At 40.0% G+C, this 27,957-nt stretch overlaps 1 protein-coding gene across 2 annotated transcripts; it reads right to left on the reverse strand.

Moving 5' to 3' along the window:
• On the reverse strand, positions 1 to 27,836 carry LOC133124230 (synaptotagmin-like protein 5). 2 transcript variants are annotated; one of them, XM_061235230.1, is made up of 18 exons: positions 27,716 to 27,836; positions 23,475 to 23,894; positions 21,018 to 21,230; positions 19,392 to 19,507; positions 18,124 to 18,244; positions 17,273 to 17,422; positions 14,322 to 14,451; positions 13,790 to 13,919; positions 12,914 to 13,017; positions 11,717 to 11,812; positions 10,665 to 10,730; positions 8,304 to 8,482; positions 6,986 to 7,088; positions 5,447 to 5,608; positions 4,752 to 4,860; positions 4,532 to 4,667; positions 3,925 to 4,133; positions 1 to 3,293 (listed from the first exon to the last, which is right to left on the reverse strand). In XM_061235230.1, exons 2-18 carry the CDS (start codon positions 23,603 to 23,605, stop codon positions 3,151 to 3,153), a joined length of 2,298 nt encoding a protein of 765 aa, XP_061091214.1. In that variant the 5' UTR covers positions 23,606 to 23,894; positions 27,716 to 27,836; the 3' UTR covers positions 1 to 3,150. The 2 variants fall into 2 exon arrangements, with proteins under 2 accessions (XP_061091214.1, XP_061091215.1); XM_061235231.1 differs by lacking the exon at positions 10,665 to 10,730.
• Between the last annotated feature and the right edge of the window lie 121 nt (positions 27,837 to 27,957).

The raw sequence follows: 27,957 nt of genomic DNA on the forward strand, positions 1-27,957 counted from the left end.
TTTGAATAATGAAATAATTTATTATCATTTTGTTAAAAAAAAACCTTGACAGGTGAATATTTATACTTTTCAATTGCATTTATAATATATTTCTGTATATAAAGCAGAAATCAAACAGCATCACAAGACAAACACAACATAAGCTGATGCTCTGAGGTACAATATGTGCAGTTTATTCTGTTACATTTTTTCTAAGAATATTCTGATTACAAAAACTTTGTAGAACACAATTGACATTATGTTAATTTTATGATAACTGACTCCTGGTTTCAACTCAAAGCACTTAACAGAGCCATTTCATGATGTTAAAAGGTGCATCTTTTTGGAGAGGTGAAATTGCACATAAGACATTTGAAAAGTTGGACAACATAATGGACCCAAAAGCCCAAAGTTATAAAATAAAGGCTGAGAAATGCTAATGTGACATTTGAAAGTAAAATTCACAAAAGTAGGATGACACAAATAATCAGTTCCTGCTGTAAACCCTCCTATTAAATCTCTTTGCTTCAATGCAATTTGTAAACACACAATGTTTGAAGTACATTAAGTTCTTTCTTATTAGCTTCTTATTATAGCCTTAGGAAGCACAACATTGATAAAAGGATCCAGCATTTCAAACTAGCAAAAGGTCAGTGCAAAAAAAAGAAACATTCTTAAAAGCAACTGGATAGTTTAGAGAAATGGCATTGTGAGTTGTGATTACTGAAATTTAATTAAGTTAAAGTAAAATTAAGAAAGTAAAAACTTGCAAAACTGATGTCATTGTTTCTGATCTATGTGCTTTTTTTCACTAACCCAGCAAGCAAACACCTATTGGATCACCATTTGGTGCCAGTTGTTGGTCCACCTGCATAAAAAAAGGGCATTACTCCAGTCATAACTCTTTACCTTTGCGGTTCTAAAATCATGACACTAACTGAATCCAGGTTGGTTTATGTGACTTGAGTGGAAGGAGTGGTCTCCCCTGCTGGTTGTGGGGGATCTGGGGCCTCTGTCGCATGATAGCACAGCTCAGCACATTTCTCCTTCTGTGACTTTTTATTATATTATTTTCCTACTAAAACTAAACACAATGTACACACTGAGGGCCCAACATCATACCACCACTGTGTTTGAGTCCAGTTGGCCACAGCTGTTCTGCAGACCACAATGGCCAGCCATTGATAAGTGAGTGATGCCAATTTCACCCATCTCTGAACCCAACCATAGCTCATTCATTTACGGTGCGTTTGGCAAAGAAATGTTTTTTATCGGAATCACTCGTCATCCCCTTGACTTTTGTATGAGCAAATGTAACGTCTTAGAGTATGTAACATTTTTTGAAAGGTCTTTATTTAGCAAGAGCAGTGCAGATCTATGATACACAGGTTGACCAATAGGGGGCACTGTACATTTTCTGGCTGTGATCTGACATCCTCCTCATAGATCATCCTACTGCATGTGCTTGTTGACACCTGAGACATTTATACAGTGATGTGTCCCTCTCTATCACAGTCACATATTTAGTTCCCAGAGCCACATAGTATATACAATAGCCTATGAAATATCCAGCTTCATTATAAAAATATAAATGCTCCTTATTGGAGAAATGTATACTTAAACTAAGTAACTATCTAACAAAATTTCTTATTACAAAAAGGATGTCTTTCAACATGTTGCAAATAAAAAATGAGCATATTGGTATACATTGTAACATTCATAACAATTAATGCAGAACACACACACACAAATGTTAGCTAACGGTACTGAAGAAATTAAAACTAATTTGCTAATGTTAGCCAACGTTAGCTAACAATCTGACAAACTAAAGCGCAGTATTAAAGGGGAAATTGAAAAAAGATCAAGTTTGCTGACAATCATTTGGCTGTTAGAATTAATTTAAACTTTCACAAAAAGATTTGGGAGTAACTACATGGAGTAACTACATGGTGTAACTACATGGAGTAACTACATGGAGTAACTAAATGGTGTAACTACATGGAGTAACTACATGGTGTAACTACATGGAGTAACTACATGGTGTAACTACATGGTGAAAATGGCTGTCATTGCTGCAGCATCCATCGACATTGGAAAAAAACAAAATGACCTTTGAATACATTTTAAATTATTTAACAAGGAATTGTGGCTCTCTGTGAATATTTTCCTTGTTGAACACACATACATTCTGCAGCCGAGGAAACGTTATGACCACCATGTTATGACCATGTGGCAGCATGCAGCATCTACTTACTGCTATCCAATCTGCAGGCTACACATAGTGCATAAAGTGAAATCCTACATGATGCGTCAGTCATATCTCTTTAGAGTTGCAGCGCTAGGTCTTCAGTGGAAAATAAAGTCTTGAAGCTCAGTGGCATGCAATATTTGGGGTTTTTTCATAGTTTTTTCATCAACTTCTTAAAACACAGTATAGGTTGCTTGTTGCAGTTTTCTTTGTTTTTGAACTCATCTTTTTTGAAAATTATAATTCAGTGACCAGTTGTCGACACTTCCATTAATGAAGACCCCACTATTTTTACCTATAATCTACTGTCACTCTAGAATTGAATGAATTTAAAAAATGTATCCTCTTCATAAAGGAATGATTACATAACAAAAAATGAAACAATTTGTTTCAATGTAGATGTGAATATGGGGACATTTATGTATCATGGCATGCATTGCTATTTCTGCGATTTTGAACTATAGATGTATCTAATTCACACCTGCTGTTGCGGTTGGAATAAAAACCAGGGTACACAGCATCACATTACATTATTGGCATTTGGCAGACGCTCTTATCCAGAGCGACGTACAGTTGATTAGACTAAGCAGGAGACAATCCTCCCCTGGAGCAATGCAGGGTTAAGGGCCTTGCTCAAGGGCCCAACGGCTGTGCGGATCTTATTGTGGCTAGACTGGGATTAGAACCACTGACCTTGCGTGTCCCAGTCATTTACCTTAACCACTACGCTACAGGCCACCCACATTAGAGTGTAGAGGGCATACAGGATAGATGGGGCTTGTGTAAGATGGGTTACGGCTAATTAAGTTTTCCAGAAAAGACCTTGACAGGACAGAGCTGCATCAAGGCCAGATCATGCCTGAGTTTGGGGACGCGGTTGTCGTCACAGGTAGTGGAATGGGAGGTTCATGGATCAGCATCTCTCATGTGCTGCGTTTGCCCATGCTGGACCTCAACATGAGGGTACACTCCTGAGGGACCTCTGGGTTGTCCATCATGCGTTGCCATAACCGCTGCTCCTCCCCTTGGGAATCCATCCAATCAACTTCGTTCCCATAGCTCTGACCTGTGGGAAGCCCCAAAGGTGCAGCACAAATACTTATGTAATGTACCTTGCTTAGGAACCCCTGTACTACCTGTACTACTACCTGTAGACTTCTCAGCAAGTCACAGCCATTCATATGCCAATGCTATCGTACACAGTATATACCTTCATTTCTAAATGACTCATTTCTATGATAATTGTTTAACGACAGTCTTACAATACTGAGAACAATAAGCCTCTATGGATATTGAATATCCAACATCCTTTCACCAGACCCAGACCATAGCAGGGGGCACCTATCCTTCCCCCCGTAATCCCCAAGCCCCCGGTCCTCCAGATAAATTAAATTATCTACCCTGAAGCCCATTAGGACCCCCTTTCCCCATCCTCCAAAGACTCCTTCCCCCCATGTGTTTTTAAAAAATCAAATCAAATTGGCATCCCCAACATGTTGAGCTTAGTGGGCCAAACTGTCAACAGTGATCCCAGGGAAAAATATTCAATTCAATGGTTATGCCATACATATGATTATATCATGGCCTTGGGCCTTGCACAGATTATATTCTTGCGAATATGGCCACAGACAGTAGTGTATGATCAGTATTACGATTCCCCAGCCGCCGTGCCTCCCACAAGGAACCCCCGTGCTCACCGGTCCCTGCTCCGAGCCGCACCCCCCCTAGGAAGACGTTGCTGGAGAGGGGCTCCTTGTCCCAAATCGTGAGCTCCAGGCACACATTGTGGAGGTCCTGGGGCTGCAGGCCACAGTAGGTGAAGGTGTGGTTCCACTGTGGGTTCACACTCTTCTTCACCACGTCGGTCTTGTGCTTTGTGGACTTATTGTTGTCAGGGAGGAGGTACCTGGGATTGAGGTACATCATATCACCATTAAGGTCACCATCAGTAAAGGCTCAAATGAAAACAAAACAAAACATTTGTATGTGCTTGCATGTAAAAACAACTCAGTCAATGCAATGACATCAAGTATTTAAACGTAAAAGTGGTGTTGACCAAGGGTCTTCCATTATGCATTCTGGGTTACAAATTCTCTTTTTAATGCCTCCCCCATTTTAGAATGTCTATCTTTATTCATCAGATGGTCTTATTACTATAACCTCTACTATAAATTCCTGACAGGAAAGATGAGCACATAAGGATGGAGATGGAGGAAAAAACCCTTTCTGTTAGATTCTTTGTAAAAATGGAGCATAAAGGCCAGACATATCTACACAGTATATACTATGTCCTTTCTACTGTACCCTTTAACAAAAGGATCCGATGTCCCTGTCGACTTGACCGCTGTCAGATTCTCAGCTTTTTTGATAAGCAGCTCCACCATGCCTCCTTTTGGCAATTTGATGCTGGACTTCTTACTCTTCAGAAATCCTTTCTTTGCTGGGGAAAAAAGAATTATGCAATAAAATCACATGCAAAGACTCCATTTCCCACTATTCCCAAGGGCGGTATACAGTGTAGCACCTTGCACTTGGTCTAGAGGCAACATGAGGTTCTTCTCAGCCGGGATATATTTGAGCACCACAGTCAGCTCCCCTTTGTACTGCAGCATGGAGTCCATGCTGCTCTCCACCTGCACAGTGCAACACATTTACTTAGACCTGCGTCAAATACATAATTACTTTGGATTAAAATGCTTTTCTATGCTTTACTGAGCTTGTCTTATATATTGGAACTAATTGAAATACTCTCAAAATGTGCAACCCCCCACCTTCTGGTTCTCTTGGTCGGCTCAATTGCACTAGGTAAAATCAATCGAGCACAGAAAATTATTTGAATCCAGAATCTATCTAGGCGCACAGACAGACAGACACACACACACACACACACACACACACACACACACACACACACACACACACACACACACACACACATGCATACTGAATTCACTATTGTGACTTTCACCTTGTTTTCTTGAGTTCGGTGGATACCTGTAACTTTGGTCTCTTGACCAAGCAAACAGAGTAGGTTGTGGAATGTTTCTAAATTTTAGTTCAAAAACACAATTTCATTGTCATTTATTTTATTTTAAAAAGCGCAATGTCACCTATAATTTTAAAAAGGAAAAGTCTATGGTTCACCATATAAAAACTACAAAACAAGAGTAAATCATGCTACCACACATAGTGGTCTGCTTCTGAGGAGCAAATCTGTACCTTTGGCTGCAGTGAGAACCACTCTTCTGACTGCTTCTCAAACTCCCAGGAGTCGAAGGCAACCTCCACCTCCCCCAGGAAGCTGTTGTGGCCAAAGCGGTCGTTGTGCCACACGGACAGCTGGAGGGTTCGAGTCTCCAGCTGAGAGTGGCTCATTACGTACTGAAGAGCAACAGATATGTTCTCAGCCAGGGGACATTTCCATTGATATGTTGTTCCTCCTCCAACATATCAACACACTGAAAGCTTATCATGCACAAGGACACAGGAAATGGGAGAGAGACCGCCTGGGTCAACCCGACTTATTTTCTCCAAGAGGTACATAGTGACACCAGAACACGAGGGGTAGCCTTCTAAATGTATTTTTAAGCAGAACTATTTTCCTTGACTTTGTGAATAAATATTTATAGGATAAGGGAGGAAAAATAAGGTAACCTAATGTATAATCTATGACAGAACAGGAAGCCACAAGCAGTTTCTGGGCAATGTAGGACTGGCACGTTGGAACAACTGGTCACTTTCTCACAGCCTCAAAAACAGTAAGCAAAATGAAGCCATGTACACACATAAAGGCTCTGTGCATGCAAGGTAATTCCAGATCCTAAATAATTTGCTAACATACTTACATCCATCCATCCATCCATCCATTATCCTAACCCGCTTATCCTGAACAGGGTCGCAGGGGGGCTGGAGCCTATCCCAGCATACATTGGGCGAAAGGCAGGAATACACCCTGGACAGGTCGCCAGTCCATCGCAGGGCACACACACCATTCACGCACACACTCATACCTATGGGCAATTTTGACTCTCCAATCAGCCTAACCTGCATGTCTTTGGACTGTGGGAGGAAACCGGAGTACCCGGAGGTACTCCCACGCAGACACGGGGAGAACATGCAAATTCCGCACAGAGAGACCCCGGCCGACGGGGATTCGGACCCAGGACCTCCTTGCTGTGAGGCGGCAGTGCTACCCACTGCACCATCCGTGCCGCCCTAACATACTTACAGAACAGTTTATATCTGTCACCCGTAGTGTGAGGGTATGTACATCCATATTGGATGATCTGTGTAGGAATTATATCCCTTTTAATACATAGTCCCCCCAATTTAGGGGACCAAAAATAATTGGACAATTGGCTTCACAGGTGTTTCTGATTAGTCAGGTTTTCAATTGCTTCCTTAGTGTAGGTATGAGAGGCTTCAGTATCTAGTCTCCCCACATGGATGTACAGCCTCAAATTAAAGGTTACAGTCTTTTACCTCATGATGAACAATGAAATTTTACCTCATGTTCATTTGAAATCCAATCCCAAAAATGTTACTACTGTCCAAATACTTATGGACCTCACTGTATGCTCTTATCCAGAGCAAATAACACAGTTTTCCCTATCTTATTACAATCCATATAATATACACCTGGGAGTGTGAAGAAACTGTGATAACTTGCTCAAGGACACAGCAGCAGTGCCCCTGGGAAATGAACCCCTGTATAAGGAACACAGCTTCCTCACTGTTACACTGCTGCCAGTATCTCACCTTCAGGGTCTCGTTGAACACAGGGTTAGTAGTGTTTGTCTTGATAGTGGTTTTCCGCTTGCACTGGCGAGATTTGTCAGGTAGGAGGTATGCCTTGACATAGCTGCCGATGCCAACAAAACACACACAAGATGGTTATCAAAAGCAGAAAACCCACAATAACAAACACCAGTGGTGAAATTAAATGATATTTTTCTATCAGCAATCAGTGAATTCCGTTTTTTGAGGAATGTTGATTCATCCCTTGACAACTTTGTTTGTACATGTGGCTTTCTTGCCAGGAAGTCAATTGCACTACAATCCATTTCATTTTACAGAGACATTTTTGTATTTAATTTAAAAAGGAGCAAGGAGCCAGTCTGCAGGAGAACTGTGGAAAGTTCTCCAACATGCTTAGAACAACCTCCCTGCTGATTGTCTTATAGAACTGCAGGACAGCATCTCAGAGAAGTGATGCAGTTTTAATGCCGAAGGGTGGTGACAAAAAAATATTGATTTGACTCAGTATTGAACTATTCTGCCAAATTACTAAAATGTATAGTTTATTTAGGACCTTTCATTGAATTATTTCTAAAAGAATCTTATCTGTACAGAATGTTATACAGGTGCCTAAGACTTTTGCACAGAACTGTATATGGAGGCATTTGGTTGAGCTTATTTGAATTAGATGCTTAAATTATGTGTGTAGGCCTTTTTAAAATCGCCATCAGTGTAGCCGTTTGCTAAATATGGGGCAAAACTTGAACAAACACAATCACAATCTCCAGCCTGCCTTTCCCAGAAGGTAACGGAAGGTAGTAGAGAGACTGTTTTATGGGCGGCCACCCATCCAGGCGACACTCCCAGAAAATGTGGTAACGTTTGCAACCTACCTTGGCTAGCCTGAGCGATATGACGGACAGCTCTGACTTAGAGTTCAGCTAGATATTTACTTACTCATCGCTTAGTTGCCCTCCTGGGAAACATACTTTTGTTGAAGTATGCAACAGCGAAATGGACAACAATGTTAATTCCTCCAGATAATTTAAATTTAATTAAAAGTGAACAATGGACATTCTATGCTTTCAAATGTTATATCCTGTTACCATAGAGATTGAAAATTGCACAGTTGAAAAAAAATTAATGCAAAAAAAACCCCAACACCGGCCCAGTCCTGGACTGCTGAGACTTAAGGGGTTAAATTAGTAACAAAACAGCCTTTTTAGCAAAAAATTGCAAATCAAGAATGATAATATGTATCCACATATGGGAACAAAAAAAAGATTTCTTGGTGCGAGCGACTGTTTCATAATGATGGGCCAATCATGGGTGGGCTTACGGGTCAGTACGCTGCCTCTTCTCATCTCCTATGGCCAGGTTCCGGCACTCCTTTACCACGACATTGAGGGCGCCGGTCTTGTAGCTGTAGGAGATGTTGAGCAGGATCTCCCCACTGACGCTGGCATAACCGTAATCGCCCATCTCACTGTACACACTCATCATGCTGTTCAGACTACTCTGAGGGTAGAAACAAAGCAGTACGAGTGTGTGCATACAGTGACCTCAAAAATTATTCACAAAATGATAAAAAATGACTAAGATAACAATACATTACAATACAATACATTATAACAATACAATAATAATATACAATATTTTTATATACACTCGTAGAGCACGTAGTTAGGTGTTTATTAGACTAATTTTTTAGACTTATTACGTCTTCTGCTGCTGTACTTAGAGGTTGTGTGTTCAGAGATGCTCTTCTGCATACCAATGTTGTAAACATTGTAAACCAATGTCGTGATTATTTGCATTATGTGTGTGAATATTAACTGCCCATTTTTCCCCTTTCAAGCTAATTACTCAATTCATTCTAAGTTAGCCATGCTATTGTTGTGATTCAATCGTATGTTATACACTTCATTTCATTACACAGTCATATTACTGCTGTTAATGGGATCATTGGCATTGTTATGATTTAATCATACATTATGATTTATTTCTTTCATTTGAGCAACAGTTCATAACTAAGTAAGTTGCTTTACTTATCGCTTTGTTATGATCTTCCCTGGCTTTATTTTGCTTCAAGATACTGTTGTTTGTATTTCTTAGTTATAACACAGCATGTTTAAACTATGGGTTTAATGGGAAATTAAAACTTGCTCATAATAAATATTAAACGTTTTATTGAAATTCTGTACAAATTTAAATGGATTTCTGTTATTTATGAGATTCATTAGAACTCAAAGTCTTTGACCCAACTTTCCACCTCTCCCAAAATAATGTATTAGGAGAAAGATCTGGTTAGTAGCTTTATCCATATCCTCATTTTCCATTGCTTCCAATGACTACAAAGATTGACAGTACGCCCTGTGCAATGTGCGCAGCTCTAAAAGGGAATTAAAAGAGGAAATTTGATTGCCTATGAATTAATTCAGCATAATCCAGCCCACTTGCCATCTCCACAGCACATTTCAGTCTGTGCGTCTTTGAAAACACCAACATTCAGCAGCCACGTCTAGTGCGCCCATCCCATGCAACATTGATTCTGGAAAATAGAGCCCCATGTTTCTAGTCGGCAGCCCTGATTGCATTGAACAGCAAAGCATTTTTCCAATTCAGGATTGAATCAAACGGCCTGCCAATTAACATGGTTAATGACAAAGGGTCCTAAAGCTAGCATTGGATCCAAGATCAATTTATATTCATATTTAATTATCATGTATAATTTATACAGTAATTCAACTAATGGGAAACAAGTAAACAACTCATTCTTAAAATGCAGGCAAATTTAATAGCAATTTGCTCAGAAAAATAATTCTGTTCAAGGATTTTATTTTACATGTCACCCCAGTTTCCAGTATTCTGTTTGATTGGTGAATGTATAGGATCCATACAGAATGTCCTTTGGATCATTTTGTCTGTGCCTGTGTACTTTCTTAAATTCAAGCCTTAAATCCTTTAAGGCTTGAGTCCTTGACTTAGAAATTGAGATTCAATGTTACACTATAAAAACATTAGACGTATTTTTATGTATATTTTGTGTACATTTGTACACTGTATGTACATGCTCTGACATACATTTGTTCTGTCTCAAATTCATGAACTCATGACAGCTTCTTCTTTAATTTAAGTTCTCAACCATGTGTGTGTAGTAAATATTTATGTTGTTATGATGTTGACACTTTTATAGGGCCAGTACAAAATATGCTGAAATTGCCTTCTTGGGGGCCAAAGTGGAAAGGGTTAATTAGATTAATGTCTAGAGACTGAAATGGCCATTGCAAACCCATAATTTTGTCATCAGTTAACCACTTCTTGGATAATTCTGAGGTATGCTTGGAATAACAGTCTTGCTGAAACCCCCAGGTTGGAACTTCCAAGTTCATGATTCCACTGGCCTCAGCAAGAGCAGTATCAAAACAACCTCATGACATCATATCCACCACCATATTTCACCACACTGGGCTCGTCTACACACAGCACTTGATTCTAATCATAATTTCAATCTAATACAAGGTCTGATGAAGGAGCGCTTTTTTAAAAAGTTTTTTTGTTGCTTCAGAGACAGGGGAATGGATATTGTAACAGCACAAACATCATGAACATCAAGCAACATTTCCAGCACGGTCTGGAAGTGCAGCAGTGAAAAGCAGGGTCAGAGGTTGCAAGAGTAAGCACAGTACACAACACTCACAGTCTCAGCATCCGAGTCGGGAACATTGAGATAGCCCCACTTTCTCTCTGAGCCAGCTGGTGAGGACTGCCAGCCAGATGAGGAGGAGGAGGAGGAGGAGGAAGATAAAGAGAAAGGCCAGAGAGAAAGAAGGATGCATGAGAAGAAACACGAAAGAAAAGTATGAAAACACAGACAGACCAACTCACAGCAAGATAATACAGGCCATCTTTGTGCAAACCCAGCATGCAGTAAAAGACCCTTATCGGCAAGCACCAAAGCTACTAAGCAAGAGGGCACGGTCAAGGTTGCCATGACGATGCATTGTTGGCAGAGGAATATTGGTGGAGCGGACTCACAATAATAATAGAGACATTCACAATGCAAAGGACATGAGTGAATACATTCCACTGTTCCATTTATTTATAAGTAGGAATGAGACAACAGGCCCCATGGCACCACAGGAGAAGTACTGCAACTATCTGTCACAGATGGCAGTGTGTAACCTGCTGTTGGAAGGAAATAACACAGTGGCAACCCAAGGAACCCTGGCCAGCTTAAGCCCTCATTAAGTGACATCATCTTCTCTCTCACTGATTTGGTTTCATTAATCTTGTTGCTATTAATATAGCCTCCTTACATAAAATTGTACCATTTTTTCTCGTCTTAATGGATTGGATATATTACCACATCAATGATGATGGCAGTATGCAAAATGCTTGAATATGTTAGTAGTCTTAACTGAAAATCTAGGAATGTAGTGATGTAATCATGTAGTCTCACAGCCTGTTGTCTCAGTGAGGTTTTGCTGAACACAACCAACTTCAACTTATGAAAAATGGTGTTTCTCTATTTGTCACCGATCGGTATTAAACAGGCCTTAGGCCCCGTCCTTTGATTTCATGAGAAGCAGTGAAGAAACAAGTGAAGACAGCAACATACATGTGGATGACTCACAGGCTATAGATCAAATAAAAACAAACAGGATGAAGCAGGCGCTTCTCTCAACTGTGTGAACAGGCATTATCACCTATGGAACAGTGATGCACATATCTCCATTCACTGAAGCTTACCATTGACAGTGCACTGGTCACATTTCTGTCCATGGCCAAGACATGTGCTGACATAACGGCATCAATGTCTTCATCCCTGTCGTCATCAAATAATTCCTACGGATCAAACCATTTTCTTTAATATGGGGGATATCATGCAATTACTGTCAAAATTGACACAAATGTGAGAAAAATGTACAGAAATGGAATATGCCAAAAAAATATTTAAATAAAATATATTGCCAAGATATTTGACCAAGATTCTGTCCTTTTTATGATGATGATTGTGATAAATATATTATCTTACTGGAGCCATGTAGTCTACAAACTGCATTTACCCTCAGTATTATTAATTAAGTCACGACTCAGGCATATAATTCTTAAAGAAGCAGCCCTGAACAGGAGTGACTACATTTCCAGCCATACTGAATAACCACTCTGATGGAGTGCATGCTGAGCAAATGCACAAAGGCTATCCTCACTTGATTTCTAAAAAAAAAGAAAAGTAACTATATCTAAACACGTTAACTTAAGAATCTGAGTGTTTAGATTCTTCTAGGATAAATAACAAACAGGCTATTTTCTAAATCTGTATAGCCTGTGTCTTTAAATTTTGATTAGTTGTCTTTGTACCATCATAAAAAAGATTAATCACATTCAGATCTCAACAATTGTCATTGTTTGCCGTCTCTCCTACTAGTGTAGGCTACAACTCCTGTTGTATGAAGATTATGCTTTACTACTGTACATGCACAGCTATCAACTATCAAATAATTCACTTTCATCATTTCAAAAGTTCACCTTTAAAGGTTGGTAGCAAACCATGCCAACCATTTGCAGTCAACAGTCTGCAGCCTGTAGTCTAGTGTCTAGTGGGACGACCACTAACTGGAAGGTTAGAGGTTGTACCTGCTTAGTTATTGTAATGTGTAATAATTGCAATGAACTGTAATTTGCTTTGGATAAAAGCATCTGCTAAAGTAGAAATTATATTATTACATACTGCCCTTTTGTCAGAGAAGACTGCCGTTCTAGATGAATTAGCATGTTAACATAATTTGGGTCAGCCACATTACACTGAACTCCCCACAGTCCCATAGGTCCTGTCAGCGAGTATAGGCCTAAAGGAAGAGCAATTAAATTAAGGGGGCTCCATATAATACCATAGGGGTGAGGTTTAATTTCCTTTGAACAATCTCTGTCTGGTGGTGTACTCACTGGGTCATTCAGCTCCCCTGGAACGGACCGTGACCTCACGCTCAGCATGTCGTCGTTGCCCTCATTCTCAGAAGTGCTCAGGTCCATCTCTGACCGACTGCGGTCTGAAGCAGAGAAATAAAATCACCACTGTTGTCACCCTGGCAACACACTAGGGGGATTATTGATGACCATTGATCCACCAGGTTCCTGAACCCTGACCCAACATTCCTTGGAAGGGTAAAGGGAGACATACTGTAATTAACTCTCCATATGTAATGGCATTATTAAGCATTTTGACAGCCTGCGTGGTGACAATTAGTTCCCCAGGGGAACAAAGCACACTGCTGTGCGCTAAATCCAATAATTCCATAAATGGTGACAGAGAAGAAAAGGGCATGACACATCAATCCTCTGTGAGGCCGGTGTCCATCCCCCTTCTGAAAAACACACTGGATTTGCGTAAAGCCTGTGTCAAAGAGTACTGGCCCAGGTTGCCCAAATGCATCGTTATTGTTTATGTCATCCTCTCATTTGAAATATTTTTAAAATGTATTTAATATATGCGTTAGTGGCATATCAAAAAAGCATTTTTGCAAAGTCAAAAACAAGATCACTGCTAACTTTCACCATTTTACATCAAGGTAGCTGTCATAAGGACCATGACCATACCCCTTTAACCATTACGCCCTGGCCATACGAGGATATGAGGACGAAAGACTGAAGACAGTGAGAGTGAGACAAAGCAATGTTGGCAATACTTTCATTGAAACAACATTTAGCAAACTGGCACTACAGTTTTGTATTCTAGCATAAAACAGTGCAGGGATTAAAAAAAAAAAGCTGGTAAATGGAGGACTTTGGAGCCTAGAGATCATTTCTGACTCAACGTGATACCTGACGATAAAGATGCTTTGGACACAGCAATGGTGGGTGGGCTGGAGTCCCTGCCATGATTTCCAGCAGCCATCTTCTCAGGGACGCTCTCACTGCTGTGGAAACTCGCCACGCTCTCTGCACCGTCCGGCTGGAGGGAGGGGATAGTACATTAAAAACCACCCGCTGCTGACAGGTAAAAACTAACCATACTGCCATGTTCCATTAATAACCACAACAGCAACTACATGATTTGTAGAAGAGGAAAAGCAAAGCATTCTGGGAATGGATGCAGAAGCCTCTGTAATGTACAGATCAGTTATTTCCTTATAAATAAATTCACTATTTATGTCCTATTCTTCATCAGCTACTAGCACCACAGATTGCACTCATCACAATTGAAATTGCTGCAATAATGTTCTGCTTCAGCTAGATTACAGTACCACAATAACATAACATGATGGCATAACATAATGCTGCATTACATAATGGCAATGACAGCTATGCAATTTGTAGGGAAAGCATGCTGGGAAGGAAAGGCCCAGTGACATACTCTCCGGCTGTCCTTGGAGCCTGCACTCAGGTTGCTGGGCGTGGGGGTGGGGGATCTCCCGATGGTTTGAGAGCGTAGGTTGTTGGGTATTGTGGGTGACCCTGAGGACTCCAAAGCCATTGCACTTCCCCTGTAGGTCAAAGGTCATAGGTGCCCATGATTTGCAGGTGTAGGTTTTTTTATTTATACAGGACCAACTTGGATAGAGATCTGTTTTTCACAGACGCCCTGACCAAGAGGTTGCAGTAAAAACAATCACTCAGCATAAAATATAATACAGACCAGTACAACAGAAAACATTAAACAATAAAACAAAACATATTTCAGTTTCTATAGTTCTTGGAACTCTAAAAAGCTCTGTTTGTTGGATTGGACTGAGTGACATGCCCTGCTCTGACCTGTTTGTCTTCCATTTCCATTTGTGAAAACAAGAGCTGCTTGGCCCCGGGGATTTTTCTAACAGGCACAGAGAAACATTGGAGTTTGCCTTTTGTGACTTTAATGGATGTCTCTCCCTAACCAGTGCACAACAAGAAAAAAACAAATCTGCCGTATTCTGTTTGCCCTATTTTCTCATTATTGGGAGATAATCTCAGTGCCTGAAGGTAAAGCATTCAAAATTAGATAAGGGCATTCAGAAAGTGCACCATACACACAGTGCTCTCCTGTAATTATAGTACTTCAAATCTGATATGTACTATCTGCCTAATGACAGGGATGGAAAATGTGGTAATGGACCATAATGACATTCCCTGAAGTGTTCCATTTTAAAATAAAGTGATATCTTGTGAGCACAGAGATATTTTTTCGATATTATCCGAAACAGTATAAATCCTGTAATTCTTCCTCACTGGGGAATCAATGAGTGCAGGTAGAGGTGAGGTGTGATAAGTTTTTATTTATTTTATTTACCTTTTTGTTGTGTTGGGTCTGGGGGGTTCATTTCTGTTCTTGTTTTTTTTCTTTTTTTCTTTTGTGTTATTGAACTTTGTTTGACCCTTCTGGCCTAGCCTGTTCTTCTGTTTTGTGATTGTTTTTTGTTACTATTATGAACAGGTGTCTGGGTTTTTAATTAAAGTCTGAGTTTGGAGGTTTCATTTTGTTTTTTGTAGGTCAAGTAGAGAGTTGGAGAAGGGACTGGTGACAATGCAGACACTGCAGATACATAACCAGCGGGTGAGTTTACAGCTGAAAGTTCTAGAATTTGGAGGAGGGAGAATCATGTTCAGATTTTCTGCAGACCCATTAGGCAAGTTCACAGCTGAGATACTGGGTTTGAGAGACTGTACAGCGAGTGAGTGCATCACTGAATGTCTACCATGTGTCAGGGAAGGGTAAGTTTGATTGAATGGACTGAGCTTGAAACCCTGGGGGGAAACTAGGCCTACATGGAATTGTTGACTAGCTCATACCCAGCTAACCAGCCATCGATTCTGTAGCATTAATATGGTGAATACATTTAAGTTGGTTTATTTAAATTTCAGCTTCAGAAAAAAAAAACAGTTACCGGAAAATCTTTTTTTTTAAACGTTTAAGCATTTAATTGTTCACACCTATAGTGAGTACACAAACCACAGAGCTCCAACGGAAGCGTGGCAATTATTTTCTTTATTATATGTTTTATGGCCATTTTGTATTTTTTTTAAACAAAATGTTTAAAATTATTCCTAAATTAACTGTGGTTTGTCTTATGTTATTGTACAGTATGTGTATGGTGGTTTGAGTATCGTTTTATCGTCACCAGGTTTACTCACCAGAGTATCTAGCTAACCGCCTATTTCACAATCTGCATTGCATGGTCCCTAGATTTTAGTTATAAATGAGTACAGTTTGAATGTTGCAGTCCTGTTTTGTAATCCGGGCAAGAATTCCTCTGCTAGTTCCTAGACTCCCATCGAGATTTGTATTGTATACTATATAAAATGTGTGCTGAATTACCTTGCTTTCCGCCTGCCTGTCACCCTCCCCCTCCCTCTCCCCCTCACTCTACTTGCTCTCCCCTTGCCACCTCTGGCAGCAGGTCTGGAAATTGTTAGCTATCTAATTTATCTAGCTATCTAGCTATCTATTGTTAGCTATCTAGATATCTGCTAGCTATCTAGCTATGTTTTGACAGAGGTTCAGCTCACCCCATCACCATGTCAAATACATCCCACAGTTAAACCACAAACACACAGAAGTGTGTTTTTTGTAACCACCACACAGGTTACAAAAGAAAAATAGATAGAACTGTGAGTTTTAATACACAGCCTATTGTGTGACCAGATTGATTGAAAATGTCACTGTAAAAAATGGAATGAATGCAAATAAACCTGCTCTTAAGGGGTTTAAGCAGGTTGTTCAAATGAGAACTCAAGTATCTATTGCAGTGGTAACTGCAGGAATCAAAGTATGTACTGTAGGAAGTATATGTGACTGTGTAGCCAGGAGTAGGGGATGATTAGGTCGCTAATTGAGTGGGAGCTTTACACTGTGGTTACCATCCATACTCTTTCCATGAAAGTCCCATGGCCACAGTCAGTAGGGACCTTGGCATAGTATCTCATCCAACCTGTTCCCATTCCCAACTCCCAATATATGGATGCTATATAGTGTCACTACACAATGCAAAAGGAGTGGCACTTCTACACACCTTTAGTATCCCTATAGACTATTCTCAGCCCCAATAGAAAAGCTATAGGGTAAACTTCAACATAAAAATTAAACATTTATTTATTTGTATGATTCATGGACTAAAAAGATATACGTTTCCAGCATTATTTTTCCCCTTGGCATCAAATAAAGACACGTGGGTTTCTACTGAAGTCTATGCAGATATAATTAGTGTCTAGAAGTGATGCCAAAGGACTTCTTTTACACTGTATAGTGATGGCAAGGGCTTCTGCCCAAGGTTCAATATATGATGATTTGAGAATGAGAACAGATAGGCTCGTGACATTACGAGGCGTCACCTGTGGAAGTGAGGAGTGGACCGGCCACTGCAGATGCTTCGCGCATCGGGCTCAGGAGTTGGAACCAGGCCCCTGGGATCCTCAGGCCTGTGGTCCAGCCCATTCTCTCCCTTTTGAGCTGGTCGATTGTTCTTCTTGTCCAAACGCATCCTGCGCCATGACCAACCAGACCTAATCACTGCTGCTGCCTGCTATCATCTTCACCATGTCTACATGATTTTATGCATTTAGTTGGCTGATTGGCTGATATTTGCAGTAACAAGCTGGTGTACAGGTCTACCTAATAAAGTGCTCACTGAGTCTATATCTAATGCATGGAATACAGTACAATCACACATATGCCTCAACATCTATAGCATAATGAGGACATAAATAAAACAATGTATTTCATCTGATAATAAAACAGAATAGAGTTACACATATCCCTGAAGATATTGTATAATGTTTCCACCAATAAGAATCTATTTTGGGTAATGTGATAATGTCATGAAATCTCTGTCCTAGTGGTGCTCTGTGTTGTCACACAGGCAGAAAGGGCAAGATTGCTTCAGATAGTAATGTATATCATAATGTACTGTGCGAGCATGAAGTAATTTAAGTTCATCCAAATGCAATAGTAGATATCCCCCACATGACTACAAGACAGATTACTGCTGTTTCTATTACTGGACTGCACCCACCCATGCAAACACAAACTATGGGCTGGTTTCACAGACACAGATAGAGTTTTGTATGGAGAATCTCCATTGAAACTGAATTTAATCTAGGACTAGGCTTAATCTATGTCTGTGAAACTGGCCCTATATCTCTTAAGAACCTGTTTCCCTCACAGGAACCTGACATGCTCTCACCCTTTTCGCCGGGCCCCAGCCAGCACATTTTGGAGGGCGCTCCTGCCCACCTTGGGCACGACAAACCTTTCCGGACCTTTCTCATTGGACTGTGGCTTGTCATGTTCAGTGCTGCTGTCACCTGCAAAACAAAAGGACAAATTCAATTGGGCCAAATCAAATAACTAAAAACCACAATTCACAGTCAAATGGACAAATGCAATAAGTAAAATGATAGACAGTACACATTATAATGCAACAGAAAAAATCTCACACATACTGGCTTGAGAATAAATATTCCAAAAATAAATTGAGATGTTTTCTTGTCACTTTTTGTTGTGCCGGTCTTTCTTTTACTGTTTTTTTCCTGAAAGAGGCCCTTAGGCTGAGCCCAGGTGCAATTTCATTTGGCAGCATACACAAAATCTGCCAATGTGTTAATGACTGCTTCTGTTGCATGGGGAATTTCCCCACCCCCTTCTTTTCCTTTCCCCTTGTGAGACGAGCTTCTCCCTGGAGACGGCTAGTTAATCACCTGCAGTCATTCGCTGCCACTTCAAACACCCACAATAATACTGGCAATAAGTGCATTTCCTGCATACGAAACAGCAAATATGGCATGCTGCTTTTCTTCTTGGAAGATTAGCCATCCTTGTTTTCTTTCAAAAAAATTCTGTACATTTATTTAAAGACCACAATCGCTCTAAAGTGGAGGAACATTACAGAGAAATAAGAAAAATTGAGCAGCGTGTTCTGGCTGATAACTGCAGCGGAGGTTTGAGGGTAATTAGCTGGTGAGAGTAGAAGTGTGTTTAACTTGTACAATTGTGAGACCGTGAATAGACTACAGATGCACTGCAGAGAGGAATACACCCCCTAGGCCCTTTGGTGTGCTTTCGATACTGAGCTGAGATTTGGGTGTCTGCTGTGTATATACACAGTCTTGCTGAACGATACTGCTTACCTCTTACCTGGTGGACTGCCATTGTTTGACTGTCTCCTGACTTGCTCTTAAGTATTATTAGGATAATTTCAATGTAATGTGCTGAATGTGTGAGTTTACCTTTTACAAATATCGTCTTCCTCCATTGTTTTATGAAACCCAGAGGCTCCCCAACAAGCAAGCACATATTGGACCGCTATCGGTGTCAGCTGTTAGTACATCCGGAATTTCACTACTCAGAACTACAGGAGTCCACCAGCAACCATTATACAGAACTGCTGCCCTACATACATTATTCATTTCTTTCACTGAACCACAAGTGTAGCTGAGATTGCTTAATCCTCACCTGGAGGGTTGGTGAGGATGATCTGCTTGACTATGTCGCTGCTGGGCTTGCTTTCCTGGGAGAACCGTTTTGACCGCTCCTCCATAAACCACTCGCCTGTGACCACCTTTAGCTCCCTGCCAGAAAGAGCACCATCATAAGCAGGCTGGGAAGACACGAGGGTATGCTGGCAGTCTACAGCACAAAATATATACATATATATATATTGTATATAAAAGAATATATATGTAAAGCATGTACATACAGTATATACACTCAGTGAGCACTTTATTAGGTAGACCTGTACATCAGCTTATTAATGCAAATATTTAATCATCCAATCTTGTGGCAGCAACTAAATGCATAAAAGCATGCAGACATGTTGAAGTGGTTCAGCTGTTTTTTTAGACCAAATGTCAGAATGGGGTATACATATGTGGTTGGAGTATCTCAGTGTTTGGAGTGGTTGGAGTATCTCAGAAACTGCTGATCGCCTGAGATTTTCATGCACAACAGTCTCTAGTGTTTGAAGAGAATGGTGCAAAAAACAAAAAACATCCAGGGAGCAGCAGTTCTGCAGGCAGAAATGTGTTGTTAATGAGAGAGGTCAGAGGAAAAGGGTCAGACTGGTTAAAGCTGACAGGAAGGTGACAGTAAGTCCAATAACAACGCATAAGCACGGTGGTAGGCAGAAGAGCATCCCTGAACACACAATGCGTCAAACCTCTAAGTGGATAGGTTACAGCAACAGAAGAGTCTAAAAAATAAGTCTATAAATACCTAATAAAGTGCTTACTGAGTGTAGAACAAGCCAAACCTGCAATGTATCAAAATAAGCACAAAACCACTGAATGCAGCAACTTAAATGCATGCTTTTATTCATTTTAATTAATCAAGCAGCAGACCATGCAATTACTGTAATCATCTGGCTTACTGCTGTTGTGCACAGCTGCAATCTACACCAACAATGTTTCCAAACATTATTTGTGTATTTGTGTACAAATCATTTGGAAACAAGGGTGCTGTGACATATTTCCTACAGTCTTATTTATTTGGTATTATTAGATTTGCAGTTTTTTTTTTTTTTTTTTTTTAGATATTTTTTAGGCCTTTTTTCAGCTTTATTGGACAGTATAGTATAGAGAGACAGGAAGAATGGGAGCGAGAGAGGGGGAAAGACATGCGACAATTGTCAGACGGTCCGATTCGAACCGCCGATGTCGCGGCTCGCAATGAGCATGCGGTCAGTGCCCTGCAGGCTGCGCCACCGAGACAGCCCGATTTGCAGTTTTAAATCAATGTTTGTACAAGAGAAACAAGTCAATACATGGACATGATGATGATTGTTCAGACAGCTATTTGAAGCCCAATGTATTGTTAATACAAATATATTTAAAACATTAATATTAAAATAAAATGCATATACAGTAAAGATTTTGCAATGCTTCAAAATATGTAGGTAAATATACAAATATACAAATTATTTCTGCTTTCAGATACTGCAATACAGTCTAAAAAAGTACACCACTGTGAAATATTTAGACTATATTTTAAATGAAGTTCACATATTTAGGATACATTGCAGGCCCACCTTTTACACGGGCACCAGGCGGAACCTGACTGGGTCCAGATTGAGAAGGGACTTACAGGATTTTGGCACAGACGATGCATCTCCAATGGCCTCGCGCTAGTGAGACGCGGCATTGGCAGCAGACGCGCTGGTTGCAGTCATCACATGGCTCACCACGGTTAAATATCAAGCCCAGGGTCCTCTGGCAGTGCGGGCACAGGCGGTCTCCCGGCTCTCGGGGGTGGCGTAGGCCCTTACTTCTCATGTCCAGCAGCTCATTCTTCAGCTTCCTGCAGAGGCCAGTAAGGCAGCAAAGAATAGTACTGTACATACACCAGCACTGAGAAGTGCAGCAGAAACTGTACTTACATAGAAACACACACATGTTCAAAGACATGCACACGAACATGCACACAAACACAGACAAACACTACTGTGCAAAAGTCTTAGGTACCCTAGATTTCACATTATAGGTCTTCAATATTTTTATATCTGCCGAAGAACTGTGGCAAGTTCTCCAGTATGTTTGGTACAACCTACCAGCTGATTTTCTTAGGTACACTGTCCTGCAGTTTTCTGAATTAATGCAGTTTTAAAGGCGTGGTCACAACAAAAGGTGGTCACAACAAATATTGATTTTGTTGAGTTTTTCTGTTCACTGCTCTTCATAGCACATTTTCATTTTAATACATTTTTTTTATAAATGTATTCCTGATTTTTCCCTTTTTCTCCCAATTTGGTAGCCAATTGTACCCCTTCTACATCAATTAGAGTTAGTGTTAGATAAACTGTCCACACCCCACCCCTTGGTGGCCCGAAGGAGAGCGACAAGCCTTCTTCAAGCCGTCTCGTTTCATGCTCGTGACCGTGATTCCGAGGCATCCGAGGTGCTTTATTGTGCGGCGATCTACTAACCCTGCCAAGTCATATCTGAGCCATGACATATTTCTTCAAATTTTAAAGCAATTCTTCAAGACTTTTTATTTAACATTTTTTACAGTTAAAAAAAAAAAAAAAAAAGGAAAAACGAAAGTTTAGTTCCGTGAGTACCGTTTACCACCTCTTCGTGCAACTATAACAGCTATTCCCGCTTTTGGAATTTTTCCTCATTCTTCCTGGCAGAACACCTCTAACTCAGAAATATTCTTCAGCCCCCTTGCATGTATGGCATGTTTCAGATCTCTCCACAGATTTTCTATAATATTCAAGTCTGGGGAATGTGGTGGCCCAAATCTTAATCTGTCTTTCCTGGAGGTACTTCATGCTTCAATTTGAGGTATGCTTTGGATAATTGTCTTGCTGGCATACCCAATAATTGTTTTGCTCCAGACCTTGCCTTGACTTCAACTGTTCCATTTACCATCCATTTTCTGATAATGTTTCTGACAATGGAAATAGGTAGTTTGAAACATTGAGAGAGTTCTTGCAGCCTTCTCCTTCTTGATGGAAATGAACCATCTTCATTCTGATATCCTCAGACAACTGTTTAGAGGAACCCATGGTTGTTAACACCAAACGGTGCATTTGGATACTTTCCAAGGCATGGAGTTAATTCAGTAAAAAGTCTAGCCCTGGAATTATACTGACCTGACTCATTGCAGCCCTAACGAGTAAATCACTTGGGTCTGGGCCTTAGTAATGATCTTTTTTTTAAAAGTATCATCCAAAAGAATAATTTATAAAGAGTATAAAATGAAAATAAAAAGAAATCTTTGCAGAGAGGTTTCATATTTAATTCATGGTTCAGGTTTGCTTTCGATCACATACAAATTGATTGTAAAACACATTTAAACCAGGGGTGCCCAAATTTTTGCACTCCAGTGTACATGTGCCTAGGACTTTTGCACAGTACTGTACATATATAAAATTATGTGTATGGGCATATGCATACACACAAATTCATACATATGCACATATACATGGCCATACACATACAAACATACATACATACACTTGAAAACCCTAACTCACCACCATGATTAGCCTTATATATGCCATAGACCAGGGGTCGGCAACCCTGGTCCTGGAGAGCCGCAGGGTGTGCTGGCTTTCGTTGCTGCTTGGCATTAATTGATCAATGAAAGCCGTTGATTACACAGTTAACTCACCTCACCTGGTTTCTTGGGTCTGAGTCGCTTGCTTATTTTAAGGTGGAGACGAAAGCCAGCACACCGTGCGGCTCTCCAGGACCAGGGTTGCCGACCCCTGCCATAGACTGTAATGGCACTTATATAGTTATATAGATGTTGTTTTTTGTATTAGTTATTGTATTGTTGTACTCGGGGTATTCTAGCTGCCAACTGTGGTATGCTAGTTTGGAAGTTGATGTATTCCCCAAGGGTTCCGATTATATCTGTATGGTTACACTAGGACTCTGAACTGTACTGTCCTCTCAGGTCCTCTTTGCACTTGTACTTGTGTTTGACCTGCACTTCGTTGTACGTTGCTCTGGATAAGAGCGTCTGCTAAATGCCATGTAATGTGATGTAATGTAATGAATGGACACACACAAACACACAAACACAAAAATGTACCTTATCCTTTTATCCTCAAGTTTACGCAGTTTCTCGTCCTTTTGCAGAACGGTCAGGATCATCTCCCTCTCGTTTTCCAGGAGAAAGGAGAGGTTGAGAGCCTCTGGAGTTTGAGCCATTTTCTCACTCATTTACCTGCTCAAACCCCAGCTGTCACTGAGAGGCAGTTCAGGGGGTGCTGTCATAAGAAATGGTTTGTTTTGGTGTGACTTCCAGCTACATTGCTCTAGCGTTCCAAGGAAGTTGCAGTGCTCTGTCAGACTGTCTCTGTTTGACACATCTGATTACGTGGCCCACTGTTTTGGGCAGGTAATACTCCAGGTTGTTCGGTCATCCAGTTGTCCACCTGCTCACAGTGAGTCTCAACATTGTCATCTGTTGCTGGAGTGCATAGGATACGTCTCCCCTCAGTCCCTCATTCTGTGAAACACAATATACACAGTATATCAACAATATACAACATCTACTTTGAGGAAACTGCAGAAAATTCCTGAAAATGGTGGATTAGCTTTAAATGTGTTCTTTTGCCAGACTGAATAAAGCTGAATAAAGCATCAATCAAATGCGTAAATATGCCAATGTTAAATACTAAATTACGCTATCAATTGAAGTCCAATTCTTCAATATAAGGCAAATGTTCATATCTGGCCTTAGCAATGAATAACAAAAATGTGCTATTGCATGACTTTTAAATATAAGCAGAGCCAGTAACAACACACATCCATTGCCTGTTAAAGACTAAATCACTCAAAGCCAAAACCCCTTGGATCCATCCATCCAAGCAATTAGATTCCCTGTGAAGAGTGTTTTAAATTCTACATTATAAATGCCAACCACCTCCTCATGCTGCTTGAAAAATGAATGTTAATTAGTTCATAAGTGTATGACATTTGAATGAGCTGACATGCTCACTGTCATGAAAAACAGAGCCTTCTGTTGGTTACATCAAACCTTCTTATTTAGAAAAGAAGAGCACAAGACACATAAACTGGGATTCCTCTGCAAGAATGTGAACACCATCTTTCAGGCGTGTTGTGCTACTCCATTCGTGGATTTGGTTTAACTTTTTAAAAATGTTTTGCCTCACATGTTGGACAGGTCAAATTCATCACCCCTTACAGAAAACTGCTGTGGAAGCATGAGCAAAATTTTGATCAGCAATGGGCAAGCTCTGCTCTGGCACTGCATGTGCTTAATATGCACACTGCAAGTGTCTACAAGTGTTTCTCCACCTAGGCAACAATTTTCTCTTCCCGCATTTATTGTTTCATCTATTTTTTCCTCACATTGCTGTGTAAATAAGTGTTAATTAAAACATTTATATTAATTTAATTCATTATATGCACTAAAAGCCTTTAACCATAACATATTATTACAACCAGCACACAGTTGTTTTGCATAATATAAACATTCAAATACTTGAACAAAAAGTCAATTAATGTATTTGTCCTACAATGAAAACAGTGGTTTCATGAAAGTGTGCAACTGTAGTGTTTATTACTTATGTAACAACCAAACAATAATCAACACAGTTGGGTCTCTGGTACAGAGGTTTTGCAGCTGCTTGCCAACAGGGTAAAAATAAAATGAGAAAACAGAATTTAGTCTAAAAAATTAATCTACTCCACAATACCGTAATGCTTCTTCCATTGGACCCCATCAAATCAGAGTGTTCCCTCAATGAGTACACAGCAAATTTGCTAATTCATATGATAAACAGTATGTTGTATTACATGTGTCTTTGTGAATCCAGTCCGCGTTTTCGTTTCCCCCTCGTTATTGTGTTATTACCATTTCACGTGTCTCACCTGATGTTTATTTGTTAGACCGCCCTCAGTCCCATGCCCCGCCCAGTTTGTCTCCCTGTGTATTTATACCTGTCTTTTCATTTGTACCTTGCTAGTTTGTCTTGTCCTGTTTTTGAATTCCTTCCCCCAGTTCTAGCCTTCTTGTTCCTGAGCCCTTGCGCCATTCTGTCCCTGTGGTTTTTGTTTTCTGAATTCCTGTTTATGACCCCTGCCTGCTTCTCTGGACTCTTTTCTTGTTTTGTGGAACTCTGTACCTCTGCCTTTCTTTGGACTGACCTCCTGGTTTTTTAACTTTGCCTGTTTTGGATTACGCTCTGTCTGCCCCTTCATCTGCCTTCATTAAACCTGCCATTTCTTCGACATCCCAGCATCTGTTATTGGTTCCTCTGTCGTCACCCCCCATGACAGCACAGCTACATTGTGCCAATGTCAGTGCAATGTCTGTGGGAGGTAGTTGCGATGTAGCCCGGAGGTAATTTGTTCATTACTAAGATTTAGCAGCAGCATCGCTTACATCACTTTTGTCAACATGATCAAAGAAAGAAATCATACTTTTGATACAGATTCATCATGGTGTGTCAAATGCAACATAAAATGTGATTATTTTACTGTGCATTGTTCCTACATTTAAACAAAATATTTATTTATTTAACAAAATAAATGTCCAATTTGTCCTACATCTATGATCTTTGAAATGACACGTATACATGTCAAAAGTCTCTTGATTTCAAGAAGAAACAAAAAATATATATATTACAGAATACTGCAAGTACGCTCAGACAAGCAAGTTGAAACTGAATTAATCTTCTTTTAACTTTGGCGAATAAACTTTTATACATTTAGCCAAATGTTTTATGCATTTAGATAGTTGTTTATTTTATTTTAGTTTCAATTTGTATTCTTTGCTCTCAATCAGAAATGTTTTGCTTGATCATTTAGATTTATGACTAATCTGTGACATAAAACACAGGTCTGATTCCATGGTAAGCAACGTAGCCACAACATCATTGTAATGGGCAAACTACGGAGTGTGACATCGCGCAATATGTCAGTCCTATTATGTACTGTACCTGTGCTGTCAGGGTCGTAACGATCTGATATAGTTAACCTTCATAAAATCCTAAACCTACTGCAATGGCTGATTATTTGTCGGACAATTATAAATACGTTGAGGGGTGTGTCCCAATTAAAAAAAAAAAAAAAACATATAAATATATAATATATAAATATATACATATTCAGAAGTATATTGGGGAGGAGACATGGGGAGGAGACGAGTGGATGAAAGGGCAATGCATTTGTTGAGGACTGGGGTGCACTCCTTGAGTCTCTCTTCACAATCACCCATATTTATTTGAACTGAAATACACATTCAAGGAGCTAGATTAAATTGGTGTGTGCACAGAATAGTGTATGTAGTACAGTATGTTGATTTATGTAAATTATTCATTAGAATTATTAAGAGTATTTGTAATTTTTTATTCTGGCTAATACATTTTAACTTTCACAAGGTTTAGATAAATGGGACTTGTTTGAGGCAAAGTGAACCTGTATCTTGATATGCCCCATAGATGCGGTTACTGAAAAAACATGACAATGAAGCAGCTGTGTAAAATATTATCAGAACCAATAGTGATGCTAGTGCTAAAATGTTTTAAGTTAAGTCTTGGTTTAGTAGCACTGTAATAGTGTTATATATTCATAACGTGTTTATCAAGCCCTTTCTGGTGGTTTCCATATAATGGGAAGGTGTTTAAATTCAATCTGAGGGTGTTAAAATTAACTGTGAGGGATTTTCTAATTTCAAATTTGAACACTATTTTGGTTTTGGGATTGAAGACTTATTTTCATGAAGATGTGGACAAACCAGCTACCAACAACAGTTCCATGGCGTGACATTCATCTTTACTGAAGGCACCAGCGTGTGTGTACACAGCCAGGAGGTGCATGTTTAATTGCACATATATCAGGAGCAGTCTGACGTGTTTTTATAGTGACTCATAAGGACGTGAAAGACACACGATATTCATTAGACCTTACTTGCTGTGTGTCCGCTGGAAACGGATAGTTCCCAACATTGTGTAGCCAGGAAACACAAACGCATTTCATCATTTAAAAAAAGTTTGAATATTGCGATTAAAAGTTAAATCATAACTATGAAATGATAAAACATTCATGTTGTACTATTTCCACATTCCAACATGGCAGGTCCTTTTAAAATTTACTCAGAAGGTAATATACAAGCTTTAAAGATTGCTTCAGTTATGTAAAATTCCATTTTTCACTGGGTTCTTAAGGAACCTACGCAAGTCATATACAGCAATGAAAGATAAGCAACAAAGATTCCATTCAAGCAACATCAAGTAACACTGATGAGCCTGAAACAGGAGGACACAAAAACAAAGAACGTATCACGCAAAACATTTTTCTTACCCGACAGTTATTTTGCTGCTGAACGCACCGGAGCTGTTTCACAAATACACTTCCTTTACAGATCCCACAACACCTCTGTCTTCTATTACTCGCATGGTGGCGTATGACACAGGTAGTCCACGGAACACAACGCATAAGTATCTGTGTTCAGCCCAGCGACCTACTATCCGCTGTCGCTCTGTCCTGCCCACTGGTGACGGGGGAATACTTCGTGCTTCAGGTGTGCAAACACAGGCGCAGCT

This window comes from Conger conger, chromosome 3, assembly GCF_963514075.1.
Source record: "Conger conger chromosome 3, fConCon1.1, whole genome shotgun sequence".
In the NCBI taxonomy this organism is placed as follows: Eukaryota; Metazoa; Chordata; class Actinopteri; order Anguilliformes; family Congridae; genus Conger; species Conger conger.